This window comes from Vidua chalybeata, chromosome 32 (genome assembly GCF_026979565.1).
Source record: "Vidua chalybeata isolate OUT-0048 chromosome 32, bVidCha1 merged haplotype, whole genome shotgun sequence".
NCBI classification, from domain to species: Eukaryota; Metazoa; Chordata; class Aves; order Passeriformes; family Viduidae; genus Vidua; species Vidua chalybeata.
The window spans coordinates 800,123-825,683 of record NC_071561.1 but is presented as its reverse complement, the minus strand read 5'-3'; the positions used below and the strand labels follow the sequence as shown (position 1 = coordinate 825,683).

At 63.8% G+C, this 25,561-nt stretch overlaps 2 protein-coding genes across 2 annotated transcripts; both read right to left on the bottom strand.

Annotated features, from left to right (window-relative positions):
- Nucleotides 1-1,338: 1,338 nt before the first annotated feature.
- On the bottom strand, nucleotides 1,339-11,108 carry LOC128801899 (red-sensitive opsin). The gene is made up of 6 exons (XM_053968051.1): nucleotides 10,907-11,108; nucleotides 8,904-9,200; nucleotides 7,421-7,589; nucleotides 4,923-5,088; nucleotides 2,189-2,428; nucleotides 1,339-1,497 (listed from the first exon to the last, which is right to left on the bottom strand). The coding sequence occupies exons 1-6, from the start codon at nucleotides 11,016-11,018 to the stop codon at nucleotides 1,384-1,386; spliced, it is 1,098 nt and encodes a 365-aa protein (XP_053824026.1). The 5' UTR covers nucleotides 11,019-11,108; the 3' UTR covers nucleotides 1,339-1,383.
- Nucleotides 11,109-15,847: 4,739 nt separating this feature from the next.
- On the bottom strand, nucleotides 15,848-25,394 carry LOC128801983 (blue-sensitive opsin). Its single transcript, XM_053968174.1, has 5 exons — nucleotides 23,843-25,394; nucleotides 22,277-22,445; nucleotides 21,169-21,334; nucleotides 18,308-18,547; nucleotides 15,848-16,867 (listed from the first exon to the last, which is right to left on the bottom strand). Exons 1-5 carry the CDS (start codon nucleotides 24,225-24,227, stop codon nucleotides 16,739-16,741), a joined length of 1,089 nt encoding a protein of 362 aa, XP_053824149.1. The 5' UTR covers nucleotides 24,228-25,394; the 3' UTR covers nucleotides 15,848-16,738.
- Nucleotides 25,395-25,561: the final 167 nt, after the last annotated feature.

Sequence of the window (25,561 nt, the reverse complement as noted above, 5' to 3'; positions counted from 1 at the left end):
ATCCCTGTCCCTGTCCCATCCCTGTCCCTGTCCCATCCCTGTCCCTGTCCCTGTCCCTGTCCCTGTCCCTGTCCCTGTCCCCATCCCCATCCCCGTCCCCACCTCCACGTGCCTTTTCCTCTGGCCCCGCCCCTTTCCCGCCCCCTCCCCGCCAATCACAGCGCGGCGCGCGCCCCTCCCGCCCTTTTTCAACAATGAGGACGCATCGGAGGCGTGGCCAGAGGCGATGACATCACCTCCATTCGGATCACGCCCCTTTCGCCCCACCCCTGCTCCTGATTGGCTGCTTGGCGTAGAGATAATTGACCTCTCTCTTGGCCAATAGCAGAGCCGCGCGCAGCGGGAGCGCTTCCCATTGGCTGCGAGCTCACGGGGGCGGGGCCAGCGGCCGCTGTCGCTCCCCGGGGTCCGGGGGGGATTTGGGGGGACCGGGGGGGGGGGTGACACCCCCAGGGGCTGATGGGAGGGTTGGGGACCCCCGGAGGGGACATCCCGGGGGGTGGCGCGACCCCCAAAGGCGATGGGACATTGGGGACACCCCAGGTGGGGACACCGGGGATCCCCAGAGCCATGGGGACAATGGGAATCCATTGAGGGGGACATTGGGGAGCCCCTTGGGTGACACTGGGGACCCCCAGAGCCATGGGGACAATGGGAATCCATTGAGGGGGACATTGGGGAGCCCCTTGGGTGACATTGGGGACCCCCAGAGCCATGGGGACATTGGGGACCCCCCCAGGTGGGGACACCGGGGATCCCCAGAGCCATGGGGACAATGGGAATCCATTGAGGGGGACATTGGGGAGCCCCTTGGGTGACACTGGGGACCCCCAGAGCCATGGGGACATTGGGGACCCCCCCAGGTGGGGACACCGGGGACCCCCAGAGCCATTGGGGACCCCCCAGGTGGGACATTGGGGACACCCCTGGGTGACGTCACCTCCCCAGGGCCATTGGGACATGGGACACCCTCCCAAGGAGGGGATACCGGGGACCCCCAGTGCTCTGGGGACATTGGGGACACCAAGGAGGGGACACTGGGGACCCCCAGAGCCATGGGGACATTGGGGACACCAAGGAGGGGACACTGAGGACCCCCCCCCAGCCCCCTGGGGACATTGGGGACACCAAGGAGAGGGACACTGGGGACCCCCAGAGCCATGGGGACATTGGGGACACCAAGGAGGGGACACTGGGGACCCCCAGAGCCATGGGGACATTGGGGACACCAAGGAGGGGACACTGGGGACCCTAAGAGCCATCGGGGACATTGGGGACACCAAGAGCCACTGGGGACACCGAGGCCAGCGCGGGGAGGTGACACGCGTGCCACAGCGGTCCGGGAGGTACAAAGCTTTATTGGGGAGGGGGCGGCGGGGGTCCCTAGGCGGGGGACACGGAGGAGTTGGACACCGAGGACACCTCGGTGCGCGAGGTGGACACCTCGGAGCCGTCGTCCACCTTCTTGCCGAAGAGCTGCAGGATGCAGTTCCGGAACTGCGGGGACAGCGGGACACGGGGACAGACAGGGGGACACAGGGACAGACAGCGGGACACAGGGACATGGGGACACAGGGACAGACAGGGGACACAGGGACAGACAGCGGGACACGGGGGACACAGGGGACACAGGGACAGACAGGGGGACACAGGGACATGGGGACACAGGGACAGACAGGGGGACACAGGGACAGACAGGGGGACACAGGGGACAGGGGGACAGGAAGATGTAAATGATGGGGTTGTAGATGGTGGCTCTACCCCATACCCCATAGCCCATGCCCCATATCCCATATCCCCATGCCCATAGGTGCGCCCAGGTGTGCCATAGGTGCCCCCAGGTGTGCCCAGGTGCCCCCAGGCGTGCCCAGGCTCACCTGTCTGTTCATGAAGACGTAGATGATGGGGCTGTAGATGGCGGCTCTATCCCATATCCCATACCCCATAGCCCATATCCCATATCCCCATGCCCATAGGTGTGCCCAGGTGTGCCATAGGTGTGCCCAGGTGCCCCCAGGTGCGCCCAGGTGTGCCCAGGCTCACCTGTCTGTTCATGAAGACGTAGATGATGGGGTTGTAGATGGTGGCTCTATCCCATACCCCATAGCCCATGCCCCATATCCCATATCCCCATGCCCCCAGGTGCCCCCAGGTGTGCCCAGGTGCGCCCAGGTGTGCCCAGGCTCACCTGTCTGTTCATGAAGACGTAGATGATGGGGTTGTAGATGGTGGCGCTCTTGGCGAAGAAGGCGGGCAGGGCGGCGGTGAGCGGGTGGAAGGCGTAGCCGGGGTTGGCGGCGGCGAAGCAGGCGAACACGGTGTAGGGCCCCCAGCAGAAGCAGTAGGCCAGGATCATCACCACCACCATGCGCGACACCTCCTTCTCCGCCTTCTGCGTCGACTCCGACTCCTTCTGCTGGGCCGCCACCTGCGGGGGGGGGAGATGGGGGGGTTACAGGGGTCCTGGGGGGGTCCTGGGGGGGTTAGGGGGGTCCTGGGGGGGTCCTGGGGGGGTCCTGGGGGCATCCTGGTGGGTGTTATGGGGTTTGCAGGGTCTATAGGGGATATCTGGGGTGACTCCTTCTGCTGGGCTGCCACCTGCGGGGGGAGATGGGGGGGTTAGGGGGGTCCTGGGGGGGTCCTGGGGGGGTTTGGGGGGGTCCTGGTGGGTGTTATGGGATTTGCAGGGGTATCTGGGGTGACTCCTTCTGCTGGGCCGCCACCTGTGGGGGGGGATTGAGGGGTTAGGGGGTTCCTGGGGGGGTCCTGGGGGGTCCTGGGGGGGTTTGGGAGGGGGCTTGGAGCAGTTTAATGGGGTTTGGGGGGTCCTGGTGGGTGTTATGGGGTTTGCAGGGTCTATAGGGGATATCTGGGGTGACTCCTTCTGCTGGGCCACCACCTGTGGGGGGAGATTGAGGGGTTACGGGGGTCCTGGGGGGGTCCTGGGGGTCCTGGAGGGGTCCTGGGGGGGTCCTGGGGGGGTTTGGGGTGGTCCTGGGGGGTCCTGGGGGTCCTGGTGGGTGTTCTGGGGTTTGGGGGGGTATAAAAGGGGTGTTTGGGGGTTAAAGGGGCACAAAGGGGGACTCCTTCTGCTGGGTCACCACTGGGGGGGAGGAAATGGGGGATTAGGGGGGTCCTGGGGGGGTCCTGGGGGCATCCTGGGGGGGTTTGGGGTGGTCCTGGGGGGTCCTGGGGGGTCCTGGTGGGTGTTCTGGGGTTTGGGGGGTCCTGGTGGGTGTTCTGGGGTTTGGGGGGGTATAAAAGGGGTGGTTGGGGGGTTAAAGGGGTACAAGGGGGTGACTCCTTCTGCTGGGCCGTCACCTTTGGGGGAGTCTGGAGGGGGTAGGGGTCCTGGGGGGGTCCTGGGGGGGTTTGGGGGGGGGGGAGATTGGGGGAGTTTGGGGGATGTTATGGGGTTTGCAGGGTTTATAGGGGATATCTGGGGTGACTCCTTCTGCTGGGCCGCCACCTCCACTGGGGGGGGGAGATTGGGGGGGTTAGGGGGGTCCTGGGGGAGTTGGGGGGAGTTTTGGGGGGTCCTCGGGGGGGTCCTGGTGGGATTTGGGGGGGTCTAAAGGGCTTTTCCCAGGGAGGTGCGGGTCCAGGGATGAAGAATGGGGGTCAAAGGGGGGGCAGGGTTGTGGGGAGGGGGTCCTGGGGGGGTATCTGGATCCAGGGTGGCTTTTTTTGGGTTGGGATTTTTTGCCCTGGGGTTTTTTTGTTCAGAAGTTTTTCCCCGGTTTGGTTTTTCTTTTTGTTTTGGTTTGGTTTTTTGGTTTTTTTTTTGTTTCTGTATTTTTCCCCTGTATTATGTATTTTTCAGTTCGGGATTTTTTCCCCCAGGGGTTTTTTGGGTCAGGATTTTTTCCTTGGGGTTTCTTTTGTTCCGGATTTTTCCCCCGGGGTTTTTTTGGGTCCGGATTTTTCCCCTGGTTTTTTTTTTTTTTTTTTTTTTTTTTTTTTTTTTTTGTTTCTGTATTTTTTCCCCGTTTTTTTTTTTTTTTTGTTTGTTTGTTTGTTTCTGTATTTTTTCCCCGTTATTTTTTTTTTTTGTTTGTTTGTTTCTGTATTTTTTCCCTGGGGTTTTCTCAGTTGGGGATTTTTTTCCCCCGGGTTTTTTTTTTGGTTTTTCTTTTGTTTCTGTATTTTTTCCCCGTTTTTTTTTTTTTTGTTGTTTGTTTGTTTCTGTATTTTTTCCCCGTTTTTTTTTTTTTTTTTTTTGTTTGTTTCTGTATTTTTTCCCTGGGGTTTTCTCAGTTCGGGATTTTTTTCCCCCGGGTTTTTTTTGGGTTTTTTTTTGTTTCTGTATTTTTCCCCCGGGTTTTTTTTTCAGTTCGGGATTTTTCCCCGGGGTTTTTTTTGGGTCAGAATTTTTTCCCCCGGGTTTTTTTTTCCTATTTCTGTATTTTTCCTCCGGGTTTTTTTTTCCAGTTTCTGTATTTTCCCCCGGGTTTTTTTTTCAGTTCGGGATTTTTCCCCCGGGTTTTTTTGGGTCAGGATTTTTTCCCCCGGGTTTTTTTTCCTGTTTCTGTATTTTTCCTCCGGGTTTTTTTTTCAGTTCGGGATTTTTCCCCCGGGTTTTTTTGGGTCAGGATTTTTTCCCCCGGCTTTTTTTTTTTCCAGTTTCTGTATTTTTCCCCCGGGTTTTTTTTCAGTTCGGGATTTTTCCCCCGGGTTTTTTTGGGTCAGAATTTTTTCCCCCGGGTTTTTTTTCCTGTTTCTGTATTTTTCCTCTGGGTTTTTTTTTCAGTTCGGGATTTTTCCCCCGGGTTTTTTTGGGTCAGAATTTTTTCCCCCGGGTTTTTTTTTTTCCAGTTTCTGTATTTTTCCCCCGGGTTTTTTTTTTTTCAGTTCAGGATATTTTTCCCCCGGGGTTGTTTTTTGGGTCCGGATTTTTTTCGGGGGGAGGGCTCTCTGCTCACCGCACGGATGGCCAGCCAGACTTGCAGGTAGCAGAAGATGATGACGGCCAGCGGGAAGAAGCAGCAGGTGACCATCAGCACCACCATGTAGGACTGCACCCCCGGGTCCGAGCTGCCGCTGAACACGTCGGGCCCGCACGAGGTCTTCAGCCCGTGGGGCCAGTACCTGCCCAGGGGGGGCAACGGGGCTCAGAGGGGGCAAAAGGGACCCCCCCAAATTCCTCGGGAAGGATCCGGGTCTGGGGGACCCCTGGGAACCTCGGGGAGGTCACCCCCAGACCCACCTTGGGGACACCTGGACACCCCCATGGGGCCAGTACCTGCCCAGGGGGGGCAACGGGGCTCAGAGGGGGCAAAAGGGACCCCCCCCCAAATTCCTCAGGAAGGATCCTGGTCTGGGGGACCCCTGGGAACCTCGAGGGGGTCGCCCCCAGACCCACCTCAGGTAGCCCTGGGGACACCTGGACACCCCCGTGGGGTCAGGGGAACATCAGGGGATCAAGGGTGACAAAAGGGACCCCTCCCCAAATTCCTCGGGAAGGATCCGGGTCTGGGGGACCCCTGGGAACCTCGGGGGGGTCACCCCCAGACCCACCTTGGGGACACCTGGACATTCCCATGGGGCCAGTACCTGCCCAGGGGGGGCAACGGGGGTCAGAGGGGGCAAAAGGGACCCCCCCAAATTCCTCGGGTCTGGGGGACCCCTGGGAACTTCAGGAGGTCACCCCCAGACCCATCTTGGGGACACCTGGACATTCCCATGGGGCCAGTACCTGCCCAGGGGGGCAACGGGGCTCAGAGGGGGCAAAAGGGACCCCCCCAAATTCCTCGGGAAGGATCCGGGTCTGGGGGACCCCTGGGAACCTCGGGGGGGTCACCCCCAGACCCACCTCAGGTAGCCCTGGGGACACCTGGACACCCCCGTGGGGTCAGGGGAACATCAGGGGATCAAGGGTGACAAAAGGGACCCCTCCCCAAATTCCTCGGGAAGGATCCGGGTCTGGGGGACCCCTGGGAACTTCAGGAGGTCACCCCCAGACCCACCTTGGGGACACCTGGACATTCCCATGGGGCCAGTACCTGCCCAGGGGGGGCAACGGGGCTCAGAGGGGGCAAAAGGGACCCCCCCCAAATTCCTCGGGTCTGGGGGACCCCTGGGAACCTCGGGGAGGTCACCCCCAGACCCACCTTGGGGACACCTGGACACCCCCGTGGGGCCAGTACCTGCCCGGGGGGCAACGGGGGGGTCAAGGATGACAAAAGGGACCCCCCCAAATTCCTCGGGAAGGATCCGGGTCTGGGGGACCCCTGGGAACTTCAGGAGGTCACCCCCAGACCCACCTTGGGGACACCTGGACACCCCCGTGGGGCCAGTACCTGCCCAGGGGGGGAAACGGGGGTCAGAGGGGGCAAAAGGGACCCCCCCCAAATTCCTCAGGAAGGATCCGGGTCTGGGGGACCCCTGGGAACCTCGAGGGGGTCGCCCCCAGACCCACCTTGGGGACACCTGGACACCCCCGTGGGGCCAGTACCTGCCCGGGGGGCAACGGGGGGGTCAAGGATGACAAAAGGGACCCCCCCAAATTCCTCGGGAAGGATCCGGGTCTGGGGGACCCCTGGGAACCTCGGGGGGGTCACCCCCAGACCCACCTCAGGTAGCCCTGGGGACACCTGGACACCCCCGTGGGGTCAGGGGAACATCAGGGCATCAAGGGTGACAAAAGGGACCCCTCCCCAAATTCCTCGGGACGGATCCGGGTCTGGGGGACCCCTGGGAACCTCGGGGGGGTCACCCCCAGACCCACCTTGGGGACACCTGGACATTCCCATGGGGCCAGTACCTGCCCAGGGGGGGCAACGGGGCTCAGAGGGGGCAAAAGGGACCCCCCCCCAATTTCCTCGGGTCTGGGGGACCCCTGGGAACTTCAGGAGGTCACCCCCAGACCCATCTTGGGGACACCTGGACACCCCCGTGGGGCCAGTACCTGCCCAGGGGGGGCAACGGGGCTCAGAGGGGGCAAAAGGGACCCCCCCCAAATTCCTCAGGTCTGGGGGACCCCTGGGAACCTCGGGGGGGTCACCCCCAGACCCACCTTGGGGACACCTGGACATTCCCAGGGGGGGCAACGGGGGTCAGAGGGGGCAAAAGGGACCCCCCCCCCCAAATTCCTCCAGAAGGTTCCAGGTTCAGGGCACCCCAAGGGATCTCGGGGTCCCGACAACTCTGGGGACACTCGTGTGACATCTGTGACCCCCTGGGGACACTCGTGTCACCTCTGTGACACCCCCGGACCCCTCCCCAGGGCCTGGGGACCCCTCTCCACCTGCTCCAGCCCAAGATGGGGGGCGCTGTTCAGGGGAGGGACCAGATCCACGAGAAGACCCCGGCCCAGACCCCTCCCCACACCTCGGGGGACACTCGTGTGACCTCTGTGACGCCCCGGGGACACTCGTGTCACCCCCAGACCCCTCCCCAGGGGCTGGGGACCCCTGCCCACCTGCTCCAGCCGAAGATGGGGGGCGCGGTCCAGGCGCAGGACCAGATCCACGAGAAGAGCACCCCGGCCACCGCCAGCTTCCCGTCGAACTTGATGTTCCCGAAGGGTTTGCACACCACGAACCAGCGCTCCCAGGAGATGATGGCCAGGGACCAGAGCGCCGTGATGCCTGCAGGGGTTTGGGGCGGTTATGGGGCTGCCCCATAGCGCCCGGACCCATAGAACCCCAAAGGACACGGCCCTGTAGAGCCCAAACCCGTAAAATCCCATAGACAACCCCGTAACATCCAGTCCTGGTTATGGGGAGAGCCAGGAACCGTAGTGCTGGGATTCCTGCAGGGGTTTGGGGCAGTTATGGGGCTGCCCCATAGCGCCCAGACCCATAGAACCCCAAAGAACACGGCCCTGTAGAGCCCAAACCCATAAAATCCCATAGACAACCCCGTAACATCCAGTCCTGGTTATGGGGAGGAGCTGGAGGCCAGGAACTGCAGCGCTGAGATGCCTGCAGGGGTTTGGGGCGGTTATGGGGCTGCCCCATAGCTCCCGGACCCATAGAGAGCAGCCCTATAGCGCCCAAACCCACTGAACCCCATAGAACCCCATAGGACCCCATAACACCCAGTCCTGGTTATGGGGAGAGCCAGGAACTGCAGTGCTGGGATTCCTGCAGGGGTTTGGGGCAGTTATGGGGCTGCCCCATAGCTCCTGGACCCATAGAGAGCAGCCCTATAGCGCCCAAACCCATCAAACCCCATAGACAACCCCATAAAGTCCAGTCCTGGCTGTGGGGAGGCCCAGGGACAGAGCGCTGAGATGCCTGCAGGGGTTTGGGGCGGTTATGGGGCTGCCCCATAGCTCCTGGACCCATAGAGAGCAGCCCTATAGCGCCCAGCCCCATAGAACCCCATAGACAACCCCATAACATCCAGTCCCGTCTGTGGGGAGGAACTGGAGAGCCAGGAACTGCAGCACCGCAATTCCTGCAGGGGTTTGGGGCGGTTATGGGGCTGCCCCACAGCGCCCAGACCCATAGAGAGTCCCTGACCCACATCTCTGACCCACATTCCTGACCCACATCTCTGACCCATATCCGTGACCCACATCTCTGACCCACACCCCATCCCCATGTCCCCACACCAACTGACCACAGGCGCTGCCCACACCCCACACCCCACACCAACTGCCCACACCCCATACCCCACACCAACTGACCACAGGCACTGACCACACCCCATACCCGTGTCCCCACACCAACTGACCACAAGCACTGACTACACTGCATACCCCACCCCAACTGACCACAGGCACTGCCCACACCCCACACCAACTGACCACACCCCACACCCCACACCAACTGACCACAGGCACTGACCACACCCCATACCCGTGTCCCCACCCCAACTGACCACACCCCACACCCCACACCAACTGACCACAGGCGCTGCCCACGCCCCATACCCGCGTCCCCGCCCCGACTGACCGCAGGCGCTGACGGTGTAGCCCTCGATGACGCACATGGGGTGGCCGAGGATGAAGTAGCCGAAGATCTGGTTGACCACGCTGATGGTGCTGGCGATGACCGTCTCGCCCAGGTCGGCCACGGCCAGGTTGACCAGGATCCAGTTCAGGGGGTGCCGCAGCTTCTTGAACTTGGCCGTGGCCACCAGCACCAGCCCGTTGGTGAACACCGAGGCCACCACCACGAAGATCATCCACAGCGACGTCAGGTTGTACACCCAGCGCGGCGCGATGTGGTAGTTGGGGCCCTCGAAGGGACCTGGGGGACGGCGCGGGGTCAGCGGTGGTGGCCGTGAGGGACCCTCGTGTCACCCTGTGTCACCTCGTGTCACCTCGTGTCACCTCGTGCCCGCTGGGTGTGGTGGCAGTGGTGGTGGAGGTTGGTGTTGACCTCAAAATTCCCTCGAATCTCCCTCAAAATGATCCCCTGGTGTCCCTTTGTGTCCCCTCGTGTCCCTCTGTGTCCCCTCATGTCCCCCCATGTCCCCTCGTGTCCCCCCATGTCCCCTCACATCTTCACTGCCAGCGGTACGGGTTGGCATGCATTGATCATTGACCCCAAAACTCTTGAAAACTCCTCAAAAATCTCCCTCAAAACGATCCCCTGGTGTCCCTTTGTGTCCCCTGGTGTCCCTTTGTGTCCCCTCGTGTCCCTCTGTCCCCTCATGTCCCCCCACGTCCCTCTGCTCTTCACCGTGTGTGGTGTTGCTGTTAGTGGAGGTTGGGTTTTGACCTCAAAACTCCCCCAAATTCCGCCAAAACTCCCTCAGAATGCTCCCCCCATGTCCTTCCCTGTCCCCTCGTGTCCCTCTGTGTCCCCTCGTGTCCCTCTGTGTCCCCTCGTGTCCCTCTGTGTCCCCACCTCGCGTCCCCCCACATCTTCACAGCGTCACTGCCATCAGTACGGGTTGGCTTACGTTGATCATTGACCCCCAAAACCCCTCAAAACCCCCCCAAAATGCTCCCCCTGTGTCCCCTCGTGTCCCTTCATGTCCCTTTGTGCCTTTTGGTCACCCCTGATGTCCCTTCCTGCCCCTTTTGTCCCCCCCATGTCCCCCATGTCCCTCCACGTTGTCACCGCGCATTGTTGTCATCGATGTCCGTTGACCCCAAAACTCCGCAAAACTCCCCAAAACTCCCCAAAACTCCCCAAAACTCCCCAAAACTCCCTCCCCCCGTGTCCCCCCGTGTCCCCCCGTGTCCCCCAGTGTCCCCGATGTCCTTCAGTGTCCCTCCATGCCTCTCTGTGCCCCCTGATGTCCCCAGTATCTTCACCACACACGTCGCTACCATTGGCAAAGCTTAATTATTGACCCCAAAACTCCCCAAAACTACCCCAAACTCCCCAAAACTGCCCCAGGCCCCCTCCCCCAGTGTCCCCCAGTGTCCCCCAGTGTCCCCTGATGTCCTTCAGTGTCCCTCCATGCCTCTCTGTGTCCCCGGTGTCCCCAATATCTTCACCGTGCGCATCTCTACCGTTGCCGTACCTTGACCACCAACCCCCAAACTCCCCAAATGTCCCCCAAAACTGCCCCAGGCCCCCTCCCCCAGTGTCCCCCAGTGTCCCCTGATGTCCTTCAGTGTCCCTCCGTGCCTCTCTGTGTCCCCTGATGTCCCCAATATCTTCACCGCGCGCGTCTCTACCATTGGCATACCTTGACTGCCAACCCTAAAACTCCGCAAAACCGCCCCAAAACCGCCCCAAAACTGCCCCAGACCCCCTCCCCCGCTGTCCCCGCGGTGTCCCCGCAGTGTCCCCTGATGTCCTTCAGCGTCCTTCTCTGTGTCCCCTGATGTCCCCTGATGTCCCCAATATCTTCACCACGCGCGTCTCGTCTCTACCGTTGGCGTACCTTCACCGCCAACCCCAAAACTGCCCCAAAACCGCCCCAAAACCGCCCCAGGCCCCCTCCCCCGGTGTCCCCGCGGTGTCCCCGCGTGTCCCCGCGTGTCGCCGCCGCTCACCGCGCGTGTTGTTGCTGTTGGTGTAGGTGAAGATGCTGTCGCGCGTGGTGTCGTCGTCGTCGTGCCGCCGGCGCGCGGAGAAAACCGCCCCGTCCCAAACGCCCGTCGCCATCGTCCCCAAGTGCCACCAGCGCCACTGCCCCGGCCACCCGCGCCCCCCTGCTCTTATACCCCCCCCCCGCCCCCGGATTAGCCCGGACCCCCCTCCCCCCTCCCCAAAATCCCGTCCCTGAGCCCTTAATTGGGGCCGCGCGGATCCGGGGGGGACGCCCCGGGCTCACCTGAGCAGCCGGGGTGAGCTGATGGGATTGACGCCAGCGCTAATCCCCCGCTGTTTCCTGGGCTGTGCCCACCCCCCCCCCCCCACCCCCGGGGTCCCAACTGCCCCCCCCCGGGACCCCCGGCATCCCAACGGGACCCCCGGGATGGAAATCGGCACCGCCGGAAACCCCCGGGACCCCCAAAACGCGGCGTTCGTCGCAAACAGCCCCGAGGTTCCGTGGATAATTTCCAACCCCCCCCCCCAGGTCCAAATTGGCCCCCACGGGACCCCCAGAGACCCCCGGGACCCCCGGGATGGAAATCGGGACCCCCAGAGACCCCCGGGACCCCCGGGACGGAAATCGGGACCCTCAGAGACCCCCGGGACCCCCGGGACGGAAATCGGGACCCTCAGAGACCCCCGGGACCCCCGGGATGGAAATCGGGACCCCCAGAGACCCCCGGGATCCCCGGGACGGAAATCGGGACCCCCAGAGACCCCCAGGACCCCCGGGATGGAAATCGGGACCCCCAGAGACCCCCGGGAGCCCCGGGACGGAAATCGGGACCCCCAGAGACCCCCGGGACCCCCGGGACGGAAATCGGGACCCCCAGAGACCCCCGGGACCCCCGGGACGGAAATCGGGACCCCCAGAGACCCCCGGGACCCCCGGGATGGAAATCGGGACCCCCAGAGACCCCCGGGACCCCCGGGACGGAAATCGGGACCCCCAGAGACCCCCGGGACCCCCCCAAACCCCAGCGCCAATTCCCCACCCCCAGTTCCTGACTGGGCCACCCCGGGATCCAAACTGGCTCCCCCGGGACCCCCAAGTGTGGGGCTGAGCCCCCCAGGACCAGCGCTGACCCCCCCCGGGATGTGGCACAGCCCCACATTGGGGTCCCGCCCCATAGCGGGGTGTTTGTCCCCCTTCCGACCCCATAGCGGGGTCCTGAGCATCTTCTGCCCCATAGCGGGGTCATGACCCCCTCCTGCCCCATAGCGGGGTCCTGAGCCCCCCTTCTTGCCCCACATCGGGGTCCCGACCCCCCTTGCACCCCATAGCGTGGTCTTGGCCCCCTCCTGCCTCACATCGGGGGTCCTGGCCCCCCCACCCCACAAAATTGTGGGTCCCCCCAGCCCCCTCCTGACCCACACTGAGGGGTCCTACAGCCCCCCCGCCCCATATCTGGGTCCCGGCCCCCCTCCTGACCCACACCGGGGTCCTGACCCCCCTCCCGCCCCATAGCGGGGTCCTGAGCCCCTCCCGCCCCACATCGGGGGGTTCTGCCCCAGACCGGGGGGTCGGGGCCACCTCCCGACCCACATCAGGGTCTTGACCCCCCTCCCACCCCATAGCGGGGTCCTGAGCCCCTCCTGCCCCACACTGAGGTCCTGCCCCACACCGGGGGCTCGGGGTCCCCTCCTGACCCACATTTTGGGGTCCTGCCCCACACCGGGGGCTCGGGGTCCCCTCCTGACCCACATTTTGGGGTCCTGCCCCACACCGGGGGCTCGGGGTCCCCTCCTGACCCACATTTTGGGGTCGGGCCCCCCGGATCGGGGTCACGGGGCCGCGTTACATCACGGGGGGCTCCGGCTCGGGGCCAAGTGGGGCACGGGGGGAGCCCCACCCCCCGCCCGCCCCCCAAAAATAGCCGCAGCCCTAATTAGCAATTAACCCGGGGGGGGGGGGGGGAAGGGGGAACGGATTAACGAGGGAGGGGGGGCTCGAATTTGGGGTCCTGGGGTGTCCCCCCCCATCCCGTTCTGCACCCACGGGGGGTCCCGGGGGTCGCGGGGGTTGGGGGCGCTCCCCGGGGGGGGGTCACCCCAGAAGGGCCCCCCAGGCCTGACCTTAATCCCGCCCCTCGGAGGGGGCCGGAGCCGCCCCCCCCCCCCCCCCTTAATCCCGGGATTTTCGGGTCGCCCCGGGGGAGTCCGATTAGGGGGGACACGGAAACTTTAATCCCCCCCCCGGGGAAAAGGGGGCGCGGAGCGGCGGAGAGAGAAGCTTGGGGGGCTCCTGGGGGGAGCTGGGGCGGTTTTGGGGGGGTCTGGGGGCTTCGGGGAGGGTCGGGGATGGTTTTGGGGCGGTTCGGAGGGGTTTGGGAGCGGTTCTGGAAAGGTTTTGGGGCGGTTCTGAGGGGATGGGGGAGGGGGGTCCGGAGGGCTCCGGGGGGATCCGGGAGGGGTTTGGGGCTCCAGGGAGGTCTGGGGGGTTCGGGGGGTTCAGGGGTTCTCGGGGGGGGGGGGGTCTCGGGGGGGTGGTTAGGGCAGTTCTGAGCGGGTTTAGGGTGATTCTGAGCAGTTTTGGGGCAGTTCTGAAGGAATTCGGAGTGATTCTGAAGGATTTTGGGGTCATTCTGAGGGGTTTTGGGGCCGTTCTGAAGGATTTTGGGGCAGTTTTGAGCGGTTTTGGGGCAGTTCTGAGGGATTTTGAGGCAGTTCTGAATGAATTTGGGGTGATTCTGAAGGATTTTGGGGTCATTCTGAGGGGTTTTGGGGCCATTCTGAAGGATTTTGGGGCAGTTTTGAGCGGTTTTGGGGCAGTTCTGAGGGATTTTGAGGCAGTTCTGAATGAATTTGGGGTGATTCTGAAGGATTTGGGGGTCATTCTGAGGGGTTTTGGGGCCATTCTGAAGGATTTTGGGGCAGTTTTGAGCGGTTTTGGGGCAGTTCTGAGGGATTTTGAGGCAGTTCTGAATGAATTTGGGGTGATTCTGAAGGATTTGGGGGTCATTCTGAGGGGTTTTGGGGCGGTTCTGAAGGATTTTGCGGCAGTTCTGAAGGAATTTGGGGCCATTCTGAAGGATTTTGGGGCAGTTTCGAGAGGTTTTGGGGCAGTTCTGAGGGATTTTGGGGCCGTTCCAGGGGTCCCTGGGGAGGCTTTGGGGGTTCCGGGGGGGTCTCTGGGGGTCCCGTGGGTTCCGGGGGGGGGGGGGGATTGGGTTGGGGAGCGGCCGGACCCCCCAAATTGGGGGGCAAAGGGGGCGGGCGGTGCCCCCCACCCCACATCTCCCCCCCCACCCCGGGGGGCAGCAGGTAAGTGTTGGGGGGGCGTGGGGGGAGGGGGTTGGGGGCTCTAGGGGGGCTCTCCGGGGCCACCAGGAGCGGCCGTGGGGCCACCAAGGCCACTGAGGGCCACCAGTGCGTGCCGTGGGTGACTGGGGCGCTGCTTTGGGGCTGCTCCGGGGCCACCACGAGGCGCCGTGGGGCCACCAAGAGCCACCGGTGGCTACCGTGGGTCACTGTGAGTCGCTGGGGGGGGGCTGGGGGTGGCTGTGGGGCTGCCGTGGGGCCACCAAGAGCCACCAGTGGGTGCTTTGGGGCTGCTCTGGGGCCACCACGAGGCGCTGTGGGGCCACCAAGAGCCACCGGTGGCTACCGTGGGTCACTGTGGGTCACTGTGGGGCCACCACAAGCTTCTGTGGGCCACCATTGGGTGCTGTGGGTCACTGTGGGGCCACCAAGGGCCACCACTGGGTGCTCTGGGGCTGCTCTGGGGCCACCACGAGTCGCCGTGGGGCCACCAAAGGACTCCACGGGTGCCGTGTGTCCCCGTGGGTGTCCCTGTGGGGTGTCCCTGTGGGGTGTCCCTATGGGGTGTCCCCTATGGGGTGTCCCTATGGGGTGTCCCTGTGGGTGTCCCTATGGGGTGTCCCCTATGGGGTGTCCCCGTGGGTGTCCCTGTGGGTGTCCCTATGGGGTGTCCCTATGGGGTGTCCCTATGGGGTGTCCCTATGGGGTGTCCCTATGGGGTGTCCCCTATGAGGTGTCCCCTATGGGGTGTCCCTATGGGGTGTCCCTGTGGGTGTCCCTATGGGGTGTCCCTGTGGGTGTCCCTATGGGGTGTCCCTATGGGGTGTCCCCTATGGGGTGTCCCTATGGGGTGTCCCTATGGGGTGTCCCCTATCGGGTGTCCCTATGGGGTGTCCCTATGGGGTGTCCCTATGGGGTGTCCCCTATCAGGTGTCCCTATGGGGTGTCCCTATGGGGTGTCCCTATGGGGTGTCCCCGTGGGTGTCCCTATGGGGTGTCCCCTATGGGGTGTCCCTATGGGGTGTCCCTTTGGGGTGTCCCCCCCGTGTCCCCCCGGGCCGTGCGGCCGGAATTCCGCTAGTTCTGAACTTTTTCCTGGAAAAAAAGCTCACTACTGGCAGAACTCGGCCGCGCGCCCCACTGCGGGGGCACCTGGGGGGCACCTGGGGGGCACCGGGGGGGCACCTAACATGGGGGCAACACGGGGGCACTTGTGGGGTGCTTGTGGGGCTGAGGGCACGGCGGGGGGTACTTGGGGTTACTGCAGGGACACTTGTGGGGCACTTGTGGGGTGCTTGTGGGGCACTCGGGGGCACTTGTGGGGCTGGGGGCACCGCGAGGACACTGGTGGGGCACTTGTGGGGCACTTGTGGGGCTGGGGGCACCGCGAGGACACTGGTGGGGCACTTGTGGGGCACTTGTGGGGCACTTGTGGAGCTGGGGGCACCGCGAGGACACTGGTGGGTCACTTGTGGGGCACTTGTGGGGCACTTGGAGGACACTTGTGGGGCTGGGGGCACTGCAGGTGCACTTGGGGGCACTGCAAAGACACTTGTGGGGCATTTGGGGTGGTACCCGTGGGTCTGGGGGCACTTGTGGGGCGCTTGTGGGGTGGCCCCCAAAGCAGAGGCAGTGGCTGCGTCTCCAGTGTTTAATGGGGGGGGGTTATGTACAACGGAGCCGTGGGGCTGCCCCATAGCGGGGGGGGCAGAGCTGCTGTGGGGCTGAGAGCGATGTGGGGCAAAGCCCGGTGTGGGGCAGAGCTGCCATGGGGCAGAGCCGCTATAGGGTAGAGCCCGATATGGGGCAGAGCCCTCCATAGGGCAGAACCGTGAGACTGAGCCCGATGTAGGGCAGAGCCCAGTGTGGGGCAGAGCTCGATGTGGGGCAGAGCCTGATATAGGGCAGAGCCCAGTGTGGGGCAGAACTCGATGTGGGGCAGAGCCTGATATAGGGCCGAGCCCGATATGGGGCAGAGCTCAACGTGGGGCAGAGCCTGATATAGGGCAGAGCCCAGTGTGGGGCAGAGCTCGATGTGGGGCAGAGCCTGATATAGGGCAGAGCCCGATATAGGGCCAAACTTGATATGGGGCAGAGCCCGATGTGGGGCAGAGCTCAATATAGGGCCGAACCCCATATAGGGCTGAGGCCGGTGTGGGGCAGAGCTCGATATAGGGCCGAGCCTGGTGTGGGGCAGAGCTCAATGTGGGGCAGAGCTCGATATAGGGCCAAGCCCGGTGTGGGGCAGAGCTCGATATAGGGCCAAGCCCGGAGTGGGGCAGAGCTCAATGTGGGGCAGAGCTCGATATAGGGCCAAGCCCGGTGTGGGGCAGAGCTCGATATAGGGCCAAGCCCGGTGTGGGGCAGAGCTCAATGTGGGGCAGAGCTCGGTATAGGGTCAAGCCTGATATAGGGCCGAGCCCGGTGTGGGGCAGCCCTGGCTGGGTCGGGCCCTCTGTGGGGCAGCCCCATGGCGGGGCAGAGCCGTGGGGCAGAGCCGTGGGGCAGCCCCGCGGTGGGGCCGGGCCCTACGCCGGGGACACCTGGCTGGAGGACACCGAGGACACCTGCGTGGCCTGGGACGAGCCGGACACGTCGTCGTCGTCCCCGAAGGGGCTCCGGCCGCAGAACACGAGCTTGAGCATGCAGGAGCGGAACTGCGGGCGGGGGGCGTCACTGCGGGACCCCCGACCCACAGAGGGACCCCCGACCCACAGAGGGACCCATAGGAACAGCCCCAGACCCACAGAGGGACCCCAGACCCACAGAGGGACCCATAGGAACAGCCCCAGACCCACAGAGAGACCCGAGACCCACAGAGGGACCCATAGGAACAGCCCTGACCCACAGAGGGACCCCCGACCCACAGAGGGACCCATAGGAACAGCCCCAGACCCACAGAGAGACCCGAGACCCACAGAGGGACCCATAGGAACAGCCCTGACCCACAGAGGGACCCCCGACCCACAGAGGGACCCCAGACCCACAGAGGGACCCATAGGAACAGCCCCAGATCCACAGAGGGACCCCCGACCCACAGAGGGACCCCCGACCCACAGAGGGACCCATAGGAACAGCCCCGACCCACAGAGGGACCCCCGACCCACAGAGGGACCCATAGGAACAGCCCCAGACCCACAGAGAGACCCCAGACCCACAGAGGACCCCCAGACTCACAGAGAGACCCCAGACCCACAGAGGGACCCATAGGAACAGCCCAGACCCACAGAGAGACCCCAGACCCACAGAGGGACCCATAGGAACAGCCCCAGACCCACAGAGAGACCCCAGACCCACAGAGGGACCCATAGGAACAGCCCCAGACCCACAGAGAGACCCCAGACCCACAGAGGGACCCATAGGAACAGCCCCAGACCCACAGAGAGACCCCAGACGCACAGAGGACCCCCAGACCCACAGAGGGACCCCAGACTCACAGCAACACCCACATCCCCCCACTGTCCCCATGTCCCCATTGTCCCCACTATTCCCAAGTCCCCATGTCCCCGTGCCCCAATGTCCCTACATCCCCATGTCCCCATTTCCCTGTGTCCCCACATCCCCATGTCCCCAGTGTCCCCCTGTCCCTGGGTCCCCACTGTCCCCCTGTCCCCCTGTCCCCATGTCCCATATCCACACCGTCCCCATGTCCCCATGTCCCTGTGTCCCCGTGTCCCCACATTCCCACTGTCCCCACCATCCCCGTGTCCCCACTATCCCCGTGTCCCCATGTCCCCCTCTCCCCCTCTCCCCCTCTTCCTATGTCCCTGTGTCCCCACATCCCCATGTCCCCATGTCCCCATGTCCCCCGTCCCCACATCTCCATGTCCCCATGTCCCCGTGCCCCAATGTCCCCCTGTCCCCCTGTCCCCCTGTCCCCATGTCCCATGTCCCCATGTCCCCACGTCCCCATATCCCCACGTCCCCATGTCCCCATGTCCCCCTGTCCCCATGTCCCCCTGTCCCCCTGTCCCCCTGTCCCCATGTCCCCCTGTCCCCCTGTCCCCCTGTCCCCATGTCCCCACGTCCCCACATCCCCATATCCCCATATCCCCATGTCCCCCTGTCCCCCTGTCCCCCTGTCCCCGTGTCCCCACCTGCTTGTTCATGAAGACGTAGATGATGGGGTTGTAGACGGTGGAGGCCTTGGAGAAGACGGAGGGGATGGAGGCCAGCCCCACGTCGAAGGGGTGGCCCCGGTGCGTCACCACCCAGAGCGCGAAGGCGCAGTAGGGCAGCCAGCACACCAGGAAGCCCAGCACCATCACCACCACCATCTTGGTCACCTCGCGCTCCGCCTTCTGCGTGGTGGCCGACTGCTCCTGCTGCTTGGCCACCTGCGGGGCGGTGGGGACGGGGGTCACTGTGGGGTCGCTGTGGGGTCAGGTGGGGGTCAGATATGGGTCAGATATAGGGGATGGTGTGGGGTCACTGTGGGAGCAGTGTGGGGTCGCTGTGGGGTCAGGTGGGGGTCAGATATAGGGGATGGTGTGGGGTCACTGTGGGGTCAGATATGGGTCAGATATAGGGGATGGTGTGGGGTCACTGTGGGGTCAGGTGTGGGTCAGATATAGGTCAGATATAGGGGATGGTGTGGGTCAGTATGGGGTCAGGTGGGGGTCAGATATGGGTCAGATATAGGGGATGGTGTGGGGTCAGATATGGGTCAAATATAGGGGATGGTGTGGGGTCACTGTGGGGTCAGGTGTGGGTCAGATATAGGGGATGGTGTGGGGTCAGTGTGGGGTCAGGTGGGGGTCAGATATAGGGGATGGTGTGGGGTCAGTGTGGGGTCAGATATGGGTCAGACATGGGTCAGATATAGGGGAGATATGGGGTCTGATATGGGCCAGATATAGGGGATGGTGTGGGGTCACTGTGGGAGCAGTGTGGGGTCGCTGTGGGGTCAGGTGGGGGTCAGATATAGGGGATGGTGTGGGGTCATTGTGGGGTCAGGTGTGGGTCAGATATAGGTCAGATATAGGGGATGGTGTGGGGTCACTGTGGGAGCAGTGTGGGGTCGCTATGGGGTCAGGTGGGGGTCAGATATAGGGGATGGTGTGGGTCACTGTGGGGTCAGGTGGGGGTCAGATATGGGTCAGATATAGGGGATGGTGTGGGGTCACTGTGGGGTCGCTGTGGGGTCAGATATGGATCAGATATAGGGGATGGTGTGGGGTCACTGTGGGAGCAGTGTGGGGTCGCTGTGGGGTCAGGTGGGGGTCAGATATAGGGGATGGTGTGGGTCACTGTGGGAGCAGTGTGGGGTCAGGTGGGGGTCAGATATAGGGGATGGTGTGGGTCACTGTGGGGTCAGGTGGGGGTCAGATATAGGGGATGGTGTGGGTCAATGTGGGGTCAGGTGTGGGTCAGATATAGGGGATGGTGTGGGTCACTGTGGGGTCAGGTGTGGGTCAGATATAGGTCAGATATAGGGGATGGTATGGGTCACTGTGGGAGCAGTGTGGGGTCGCTGTGGGGTCAGATATAGGGGATGGTGTGGGGTCATTGTGGGAGCAGGTGTGGGTCAGATATAGGGGATGGTGTGGGTCAATGTGGGAGCAGTGTGGGTCAGATATGGGTCAGATATAGGGGATGGTGTGGGGTCAGATATGGGTCAAATATAGGGGATGGTGTGGGGTCAGTGTGGGGTCAGATATGGGTCAGACATGGGTCAGATATAGGGGAGATATGGGGTCTGATGTGGGCCAGATATAGGGGATGGTGTGGGGTCACTGTGGGAGCAGTGTGGGGTCGCTGTGGGGTCAGGTGTGGGTCAGATATAGGGGATGGTGTGGGGTCAGATATGGGTCAGATATGGGGTCAGACATAGGGGAGATATGGGGTCAGGTATGGGTCAGATAGGGGAGATATGGGGTCAGATATAGGGGTCAGTGTGGGAGCAGGTGTGGGTCAGATATAGGGGACGGAGTGGGGTCAGTGTGGGGTCAGTGTGGGGTCAGTGTGGGGTCGGGTATGGGTCAGATAGGGGAGATATGGGGTCAGATATAGGGGTCAGTGTGGGGTCAGTGTGGGGTCGGGTATGGGTCAGATATAGGGGATGGTGTGTCCCCATGTCCTCCTAGGGTCAGATATGGGGTCAGATGTGATGTCAGATATAGGGAACAGTGTGGGGTCAGATATGGGTCTGATATGGGTCAGATATAGGGCAGATATGGGGTCAGACGTGGGGTCAGGTATTGGGTCAGATATAAGGGGGCAGGGGGTCAGATATGGGTCAGATGTGGGGTCAGACACAGGGAAGATATGGGGTCAGATATGGGGAGATAGGAGGTCAGATGTGGGGTCAGATATAGGGGACAGTGTGGGGTCAGATGTGGGGTCAGCTCTAGGGGGCTATGGGGTCAGATGTGGGTCAGATATCGGGGGGCTGGGGTCAGATACGGGGTCAGATGTGGGGGTGGAAATGGGGGGGATATGGGGGACACTTATGGGGTCAGACATGGGGGTGTCACACATTGGGGGTCAGTTATGGGGTCAGGTCTGGGGACTCGCCCATGCCAGTGACCCATGGGGGTCTCAAACACGGGGAGGGGTCTCAGACCCCCCAGCACTGACCCCCACTGCCCCCCCCCCCCCCCCCGCTTTGGGGTCCCCCCAAGGACCACCCGCCCCACGGCACCCCAATTCCCCTGTGCCCCCAATAAACCGTGTACCCCAATAAAGCCGTGTACCCCAATAAACCGTGTGACTCCTGAGCCCCCTAGGACCCCCTCAGACCCCTGGGACCCCCCCCCCCCAGAATCCCTCAAGACCCCCAGAATCCCCCTCAGGACCCCCCAAAAATCCCCTCGCCGCGCTCAGGACGAGCAGCAGCCGCCCGCAGGAGACGATCGCGGTCAGGAACCTGCGCTCCCCTGATCCCCCCCGAGCCCCCAGGACCCCCCAGGACCCCCGGGACCCCCCAGGACCCCCGGGACCCCCAAAATCCCCTCACCGCGCGCAGGGTGAGCAGCAGCCGCCCGTAGGAGAAGATGATGACGGTCAGGGGGAAGCCGAAGCAGAAGCAGAAGAGGAAAATCACGTAGGACTCGTTGTTCCATTTGTTCTCCGTCGTGTACCAGTCCGGGCCGCACGAGCACTGCAGCCCCTCGGGGATGTACCTGGGGAGGGGGGCACCGGCGGGGGTCACACCTCAGCGGGACCCCCCGACCACCCCCGCGACCCCCGAACCGCCCCCGGGACCCCCGACCCGCCCCCGAGATCCCCGGTCCAACAAATCCCCGAAAATTCCCGGGACCCCCGAGCCCAGAAGCTCCTCAGCGCCTCGGGGATGGAGCTGGGGAGGGGGGCACGGGGTGGGGGGGGTGGGGTGGGCACTGCCCACGGGACCCCCGAACCCAGCCCGGGACCCCCAAATCGCCCCCGGGATCAGCAAAATCCCTGGGACCCCCGGGATCCCAAAATCCCCGACAATTCCGGGCACTCCCAACCCGCGGGGATGGGTCTGGGGGCGCGGCTGGGGGGGGGGGGGTCGCACGGCTGAGGGACCCCCGAACCCCCCCGGACCTCCCCCAGGACCCCCCAGACCCTTAAAACCCCTCGGGACCCCCAAAACCCGCTAGAATCCTCAACCTCCCCAAAACCCCCGACCCCATCCAAGACCCCCCCAACCCCCCAGCTTCAATCTCCCCCCGGGACCCCCAACCCCCCTGCGACCCCTGACCCCAGGGACCCCCGACCCCATCTAGGACCCCCCTGACCCTCCTGGGACCCCCCCCAATCCACCTGCGACCCCCCAACCTTCCCCACATCCCCAACTCCAGGGACCCCCAAATCCTCTTGGAACCCCAAATCTCCAGAGACCCCCGCCCCCCCTGGGACCCCCTGACTCCCCAGAGACCCCTGACCCCAGGGACCCCCCTGACCCTCCTGGGACCCCCCCCAATCGACCCGAGACCCCCCAACCTTCCGCAGATCCTCAACTCCAGGGACCCCCAGCTCCCATTGGAACCCCAAACCTTGGGGACCCCGTGACACCTCAGCGACCCCCCAAGCCCCCCGGGACCCCCAGACCCCCCTGGGACCCCCAGACCCCCCCGGACCTGCTCCAGCCGAAGAGGGGGGGCGCGGAGGCGATGAGGCCGAAGATCCAGGTGATGGCACAGCCCAGCACCGCGTGGCTACCCCGGAAGGTGAAGTTGCCCAGGGGCTTGCAGATGACCAGGAACCGCTCGAAGGCCACCACGGCCAGCGACCACAGGGACACCATCCCTAGGGTGACATCCCTGTCACCATGGCCACCATGGCTAGTGACCACAGGGACACCATCCCTAGGGTGACATCCCTGTCACCATGGCCACCATGGCTAGTGACCACAGGGACACCATCCCTAGGGACAGGGGACACCGGTGACCTCCCTGTCACCACCCCCTGTGCCGTCCCCACATGGCCACCATGGCCAGCGACCACAGGGACACCATGCTTGGGGATGGGGGACACAGGTGACATTCCTGTCACCATGGCCACCATGGCCACCATGGCCAGCGACCACAGGGACACTGCCCTGTGCCAATGCCATGGTGTCCACCTGTCCCCGTTGTCCCCCGTCCCTGGTGTCCCCATGCCCCGTGTCCTTGTGTCCCCCTGTCCCTCTGTCCGGTGTCCCCACACCCGGTGCTCCTCGGCCAGCTGTCCCCACGGCCGATGTCCTCAGTGACCCCAGTGACCTTCTGCCCCACAGCCCCAGTGTCCCCACACCCAGTGCCACCACACCCAATGTCCCCAGACCGTGGTGACCTTGTGCCCCATGTCCCACACCCCCAGTGTCCCACACCCCCAATGTCCCAACCCCAACACCCCCAGACCCAACGCCCCCAAACCCGACACCCCCAGACCACGGTGACCTTGTGCCCCGTGTCCTCAACCCCAACATCTCAAAAACCCAACGCCCCCAACCCCAACACCCCCAGACCATGGAGACCTTCTACCTTCATGTCCAATGCCCCCAGACCCAATACCCCCAGACCCAACACCCCCAAACCCGACACCCCCAGACCACGGTGACCTCGTAGCCCATGTCCCACACTCCCAACGCCCCCAACCCCAACACCCCCAGACCACGGTGACCTTCTACCCCACACCCTCATGTCCAACGTCCCCAACCCCAACACCCCCAGACCACGGTGACCTTCTACCCCACACCCTCATGTCCAACGTCCCCAAACCCGGCACCCCCAGACCACGGTGACCTTCTACCCCACACCCTCATGTCCAACGTCCCCAACCCCAACACCCCCAGACCATGGTGACCTTCTACCTTCATGTCCAACGCCCCCAAACCCAACACCCCCAGACCCAATGGCCCCAGACCCAGCACCCCCAGACCACGGTGACCTTCTACCTTCATGTCCAACGCCCCCAAACCCAACACCCCCAGACCCAATGGCCCCAGACCCAGCACCCCCAGACCACGGTGACCTTCTACCTTCATGTCCAACGCCCCCAGACCCAGCACCCCCAGACCCAACGGCCCCAGCCCACGGTGACCTCGTAGCCCATGTCCCACACTCCCAACGCCCCCAGACCCAACACCCCCAGACCACGGTGACCTCGTAGCCCTCCTCCCACACCCCCAGCCCCAGCACCCCCACCCACTCCCCGTCCCTCACCGCCCAGCGTGGCGGCGAACCCCTCGATCTTGCAGGCCAGCGGCCCCAGGGCGAAATACATCTGGGAGAAGCTGTAGAAGGCCGTGGTGGAGCCCACGCACACCACCAGCAGGTTGGCCACCGCCAGGTTGACCAGGATGTAGTTCAGGTGTGACCTCAGCTTCTTGTACTTGGCCGTGCACACCACGGTCAGCGCGTTGATGGGGACGCCGAGGACGACCAGCAGGAACATGAAGGCCGCCATGGCCTTGAAGATGCCGGGGCTGCCCAGGTGGGTTTGGGGGACCAGGAAGGGGCTCAGCGCCGTCAGGTTTGGGGTCTCCAGGGTCATGGGGATGTAGAAATCCTCGGGGAGCTCGTCCCGCATCTCCCGCGACTTCTGCATGCTGGCGGTGACGGCGACACCGCGGACGGACGGGCGGGTGGGGGGCGACGGGGCGGATCTTTTATAGGGCGGGGGGCGGATGGGACCCCCCCCCAATAATCGGGGCTCAGGAGGTAAAGCGCGGCTGAGCCCGGCTCATCCGGGAGCCGGCGCTGGCCAAGCCGGGCTTAGGCGCTCGGCAAGCGGCTTTCGGGGGGTCTTAATCGCCCCCGAGCCCTGATTAGCAGGGTTGGGGTGGGGGATCAGGGGGTATCAGGCCCCCCCCCCCCCCCTAAAAGGGCTTAATTGGGTGCTGGTGCGATGGGGAGGGGGTGGGGGGTGGTGGTCCTGAAATACCCCCGGGCGCTGCGGGGGGTTGGGGGTTTTGGGGGTACTGAGGGGCCAAACTGGAGCCTGGGAAGTGCCTGGGAGCCCAAATTGGGCCCCAAAAAGCTCCTTGGGATCCTAAACTGGACCCCAAAAGGTCCCTGGGGTCCCAAACTGGACCCCAAAATTCCCTGGTACCACTCTGTGGCAACAAATTTGACCCCAAAAGCTCTTTGAGACCCCAATTTGGGACCCCAAAACCTCCCTGGGACCCCAAATTGGACCCCCAAACCTCCCTGGTTTGCCAAATTTTTACTGGGACCGTCCTGTGCCCCCCAAAAAAGTTCTCGGGACCCCAAATTTGAACCCAAAACCTTCCCGACCCCCATTGCCCCCACCCCAAAACTTCTCCCGAGTCCCCCCCATAGCCCAAAACACCCCAAACTCTCCCCTCTGTACCCCCAAACCCCTCCGGAGCCCCCCCAATCCCCCCCCCCCTGGATTTTGGGGTCCCGCTGCCCCCCCCCGGTGCCACCGCAGGGCTTTGGGAACATGGGGGGGGGGGGTCCTGGGGGACATTTGGGGGGTCCCGGGGGATTTTGGAGGATCTCGGGGGACATTTGGAGGGTCCCGGGTGACATTTAGGGGGTCCCGGGGGATTTTGGGTGGTCCCGGGTGACATTTGGGGGGTCCCTGCCCCCCCCCGGGGGGACTACATGTCCCAGGGTCCCTCTGGGGACCCCCCCCAGGTGTCCCCCTAATCCCGGTGGGGGTCGCGGGTGGCCGGGATTAGGGACAATCCCCCCGGAGGTGGCCCCGATCCGGGGGGGGGGAAGGGGGCGGGGGAGGGGTGTGACCCCCCGAAACGGGGGGGGGGGGGAGGAAAAAAGGGGGGGAGGGGAGAGGGACCCATGGAATGGGGGGGGGGGGTCCGGGGGGGGCTTGGGGGTGTCCAGAGGGGTTTGGGGGGGGGTCCCATATTGGGGAGGGGGTCGGGGAGGTTGGGGGTTGTCGGGGGGGGGTCGGGA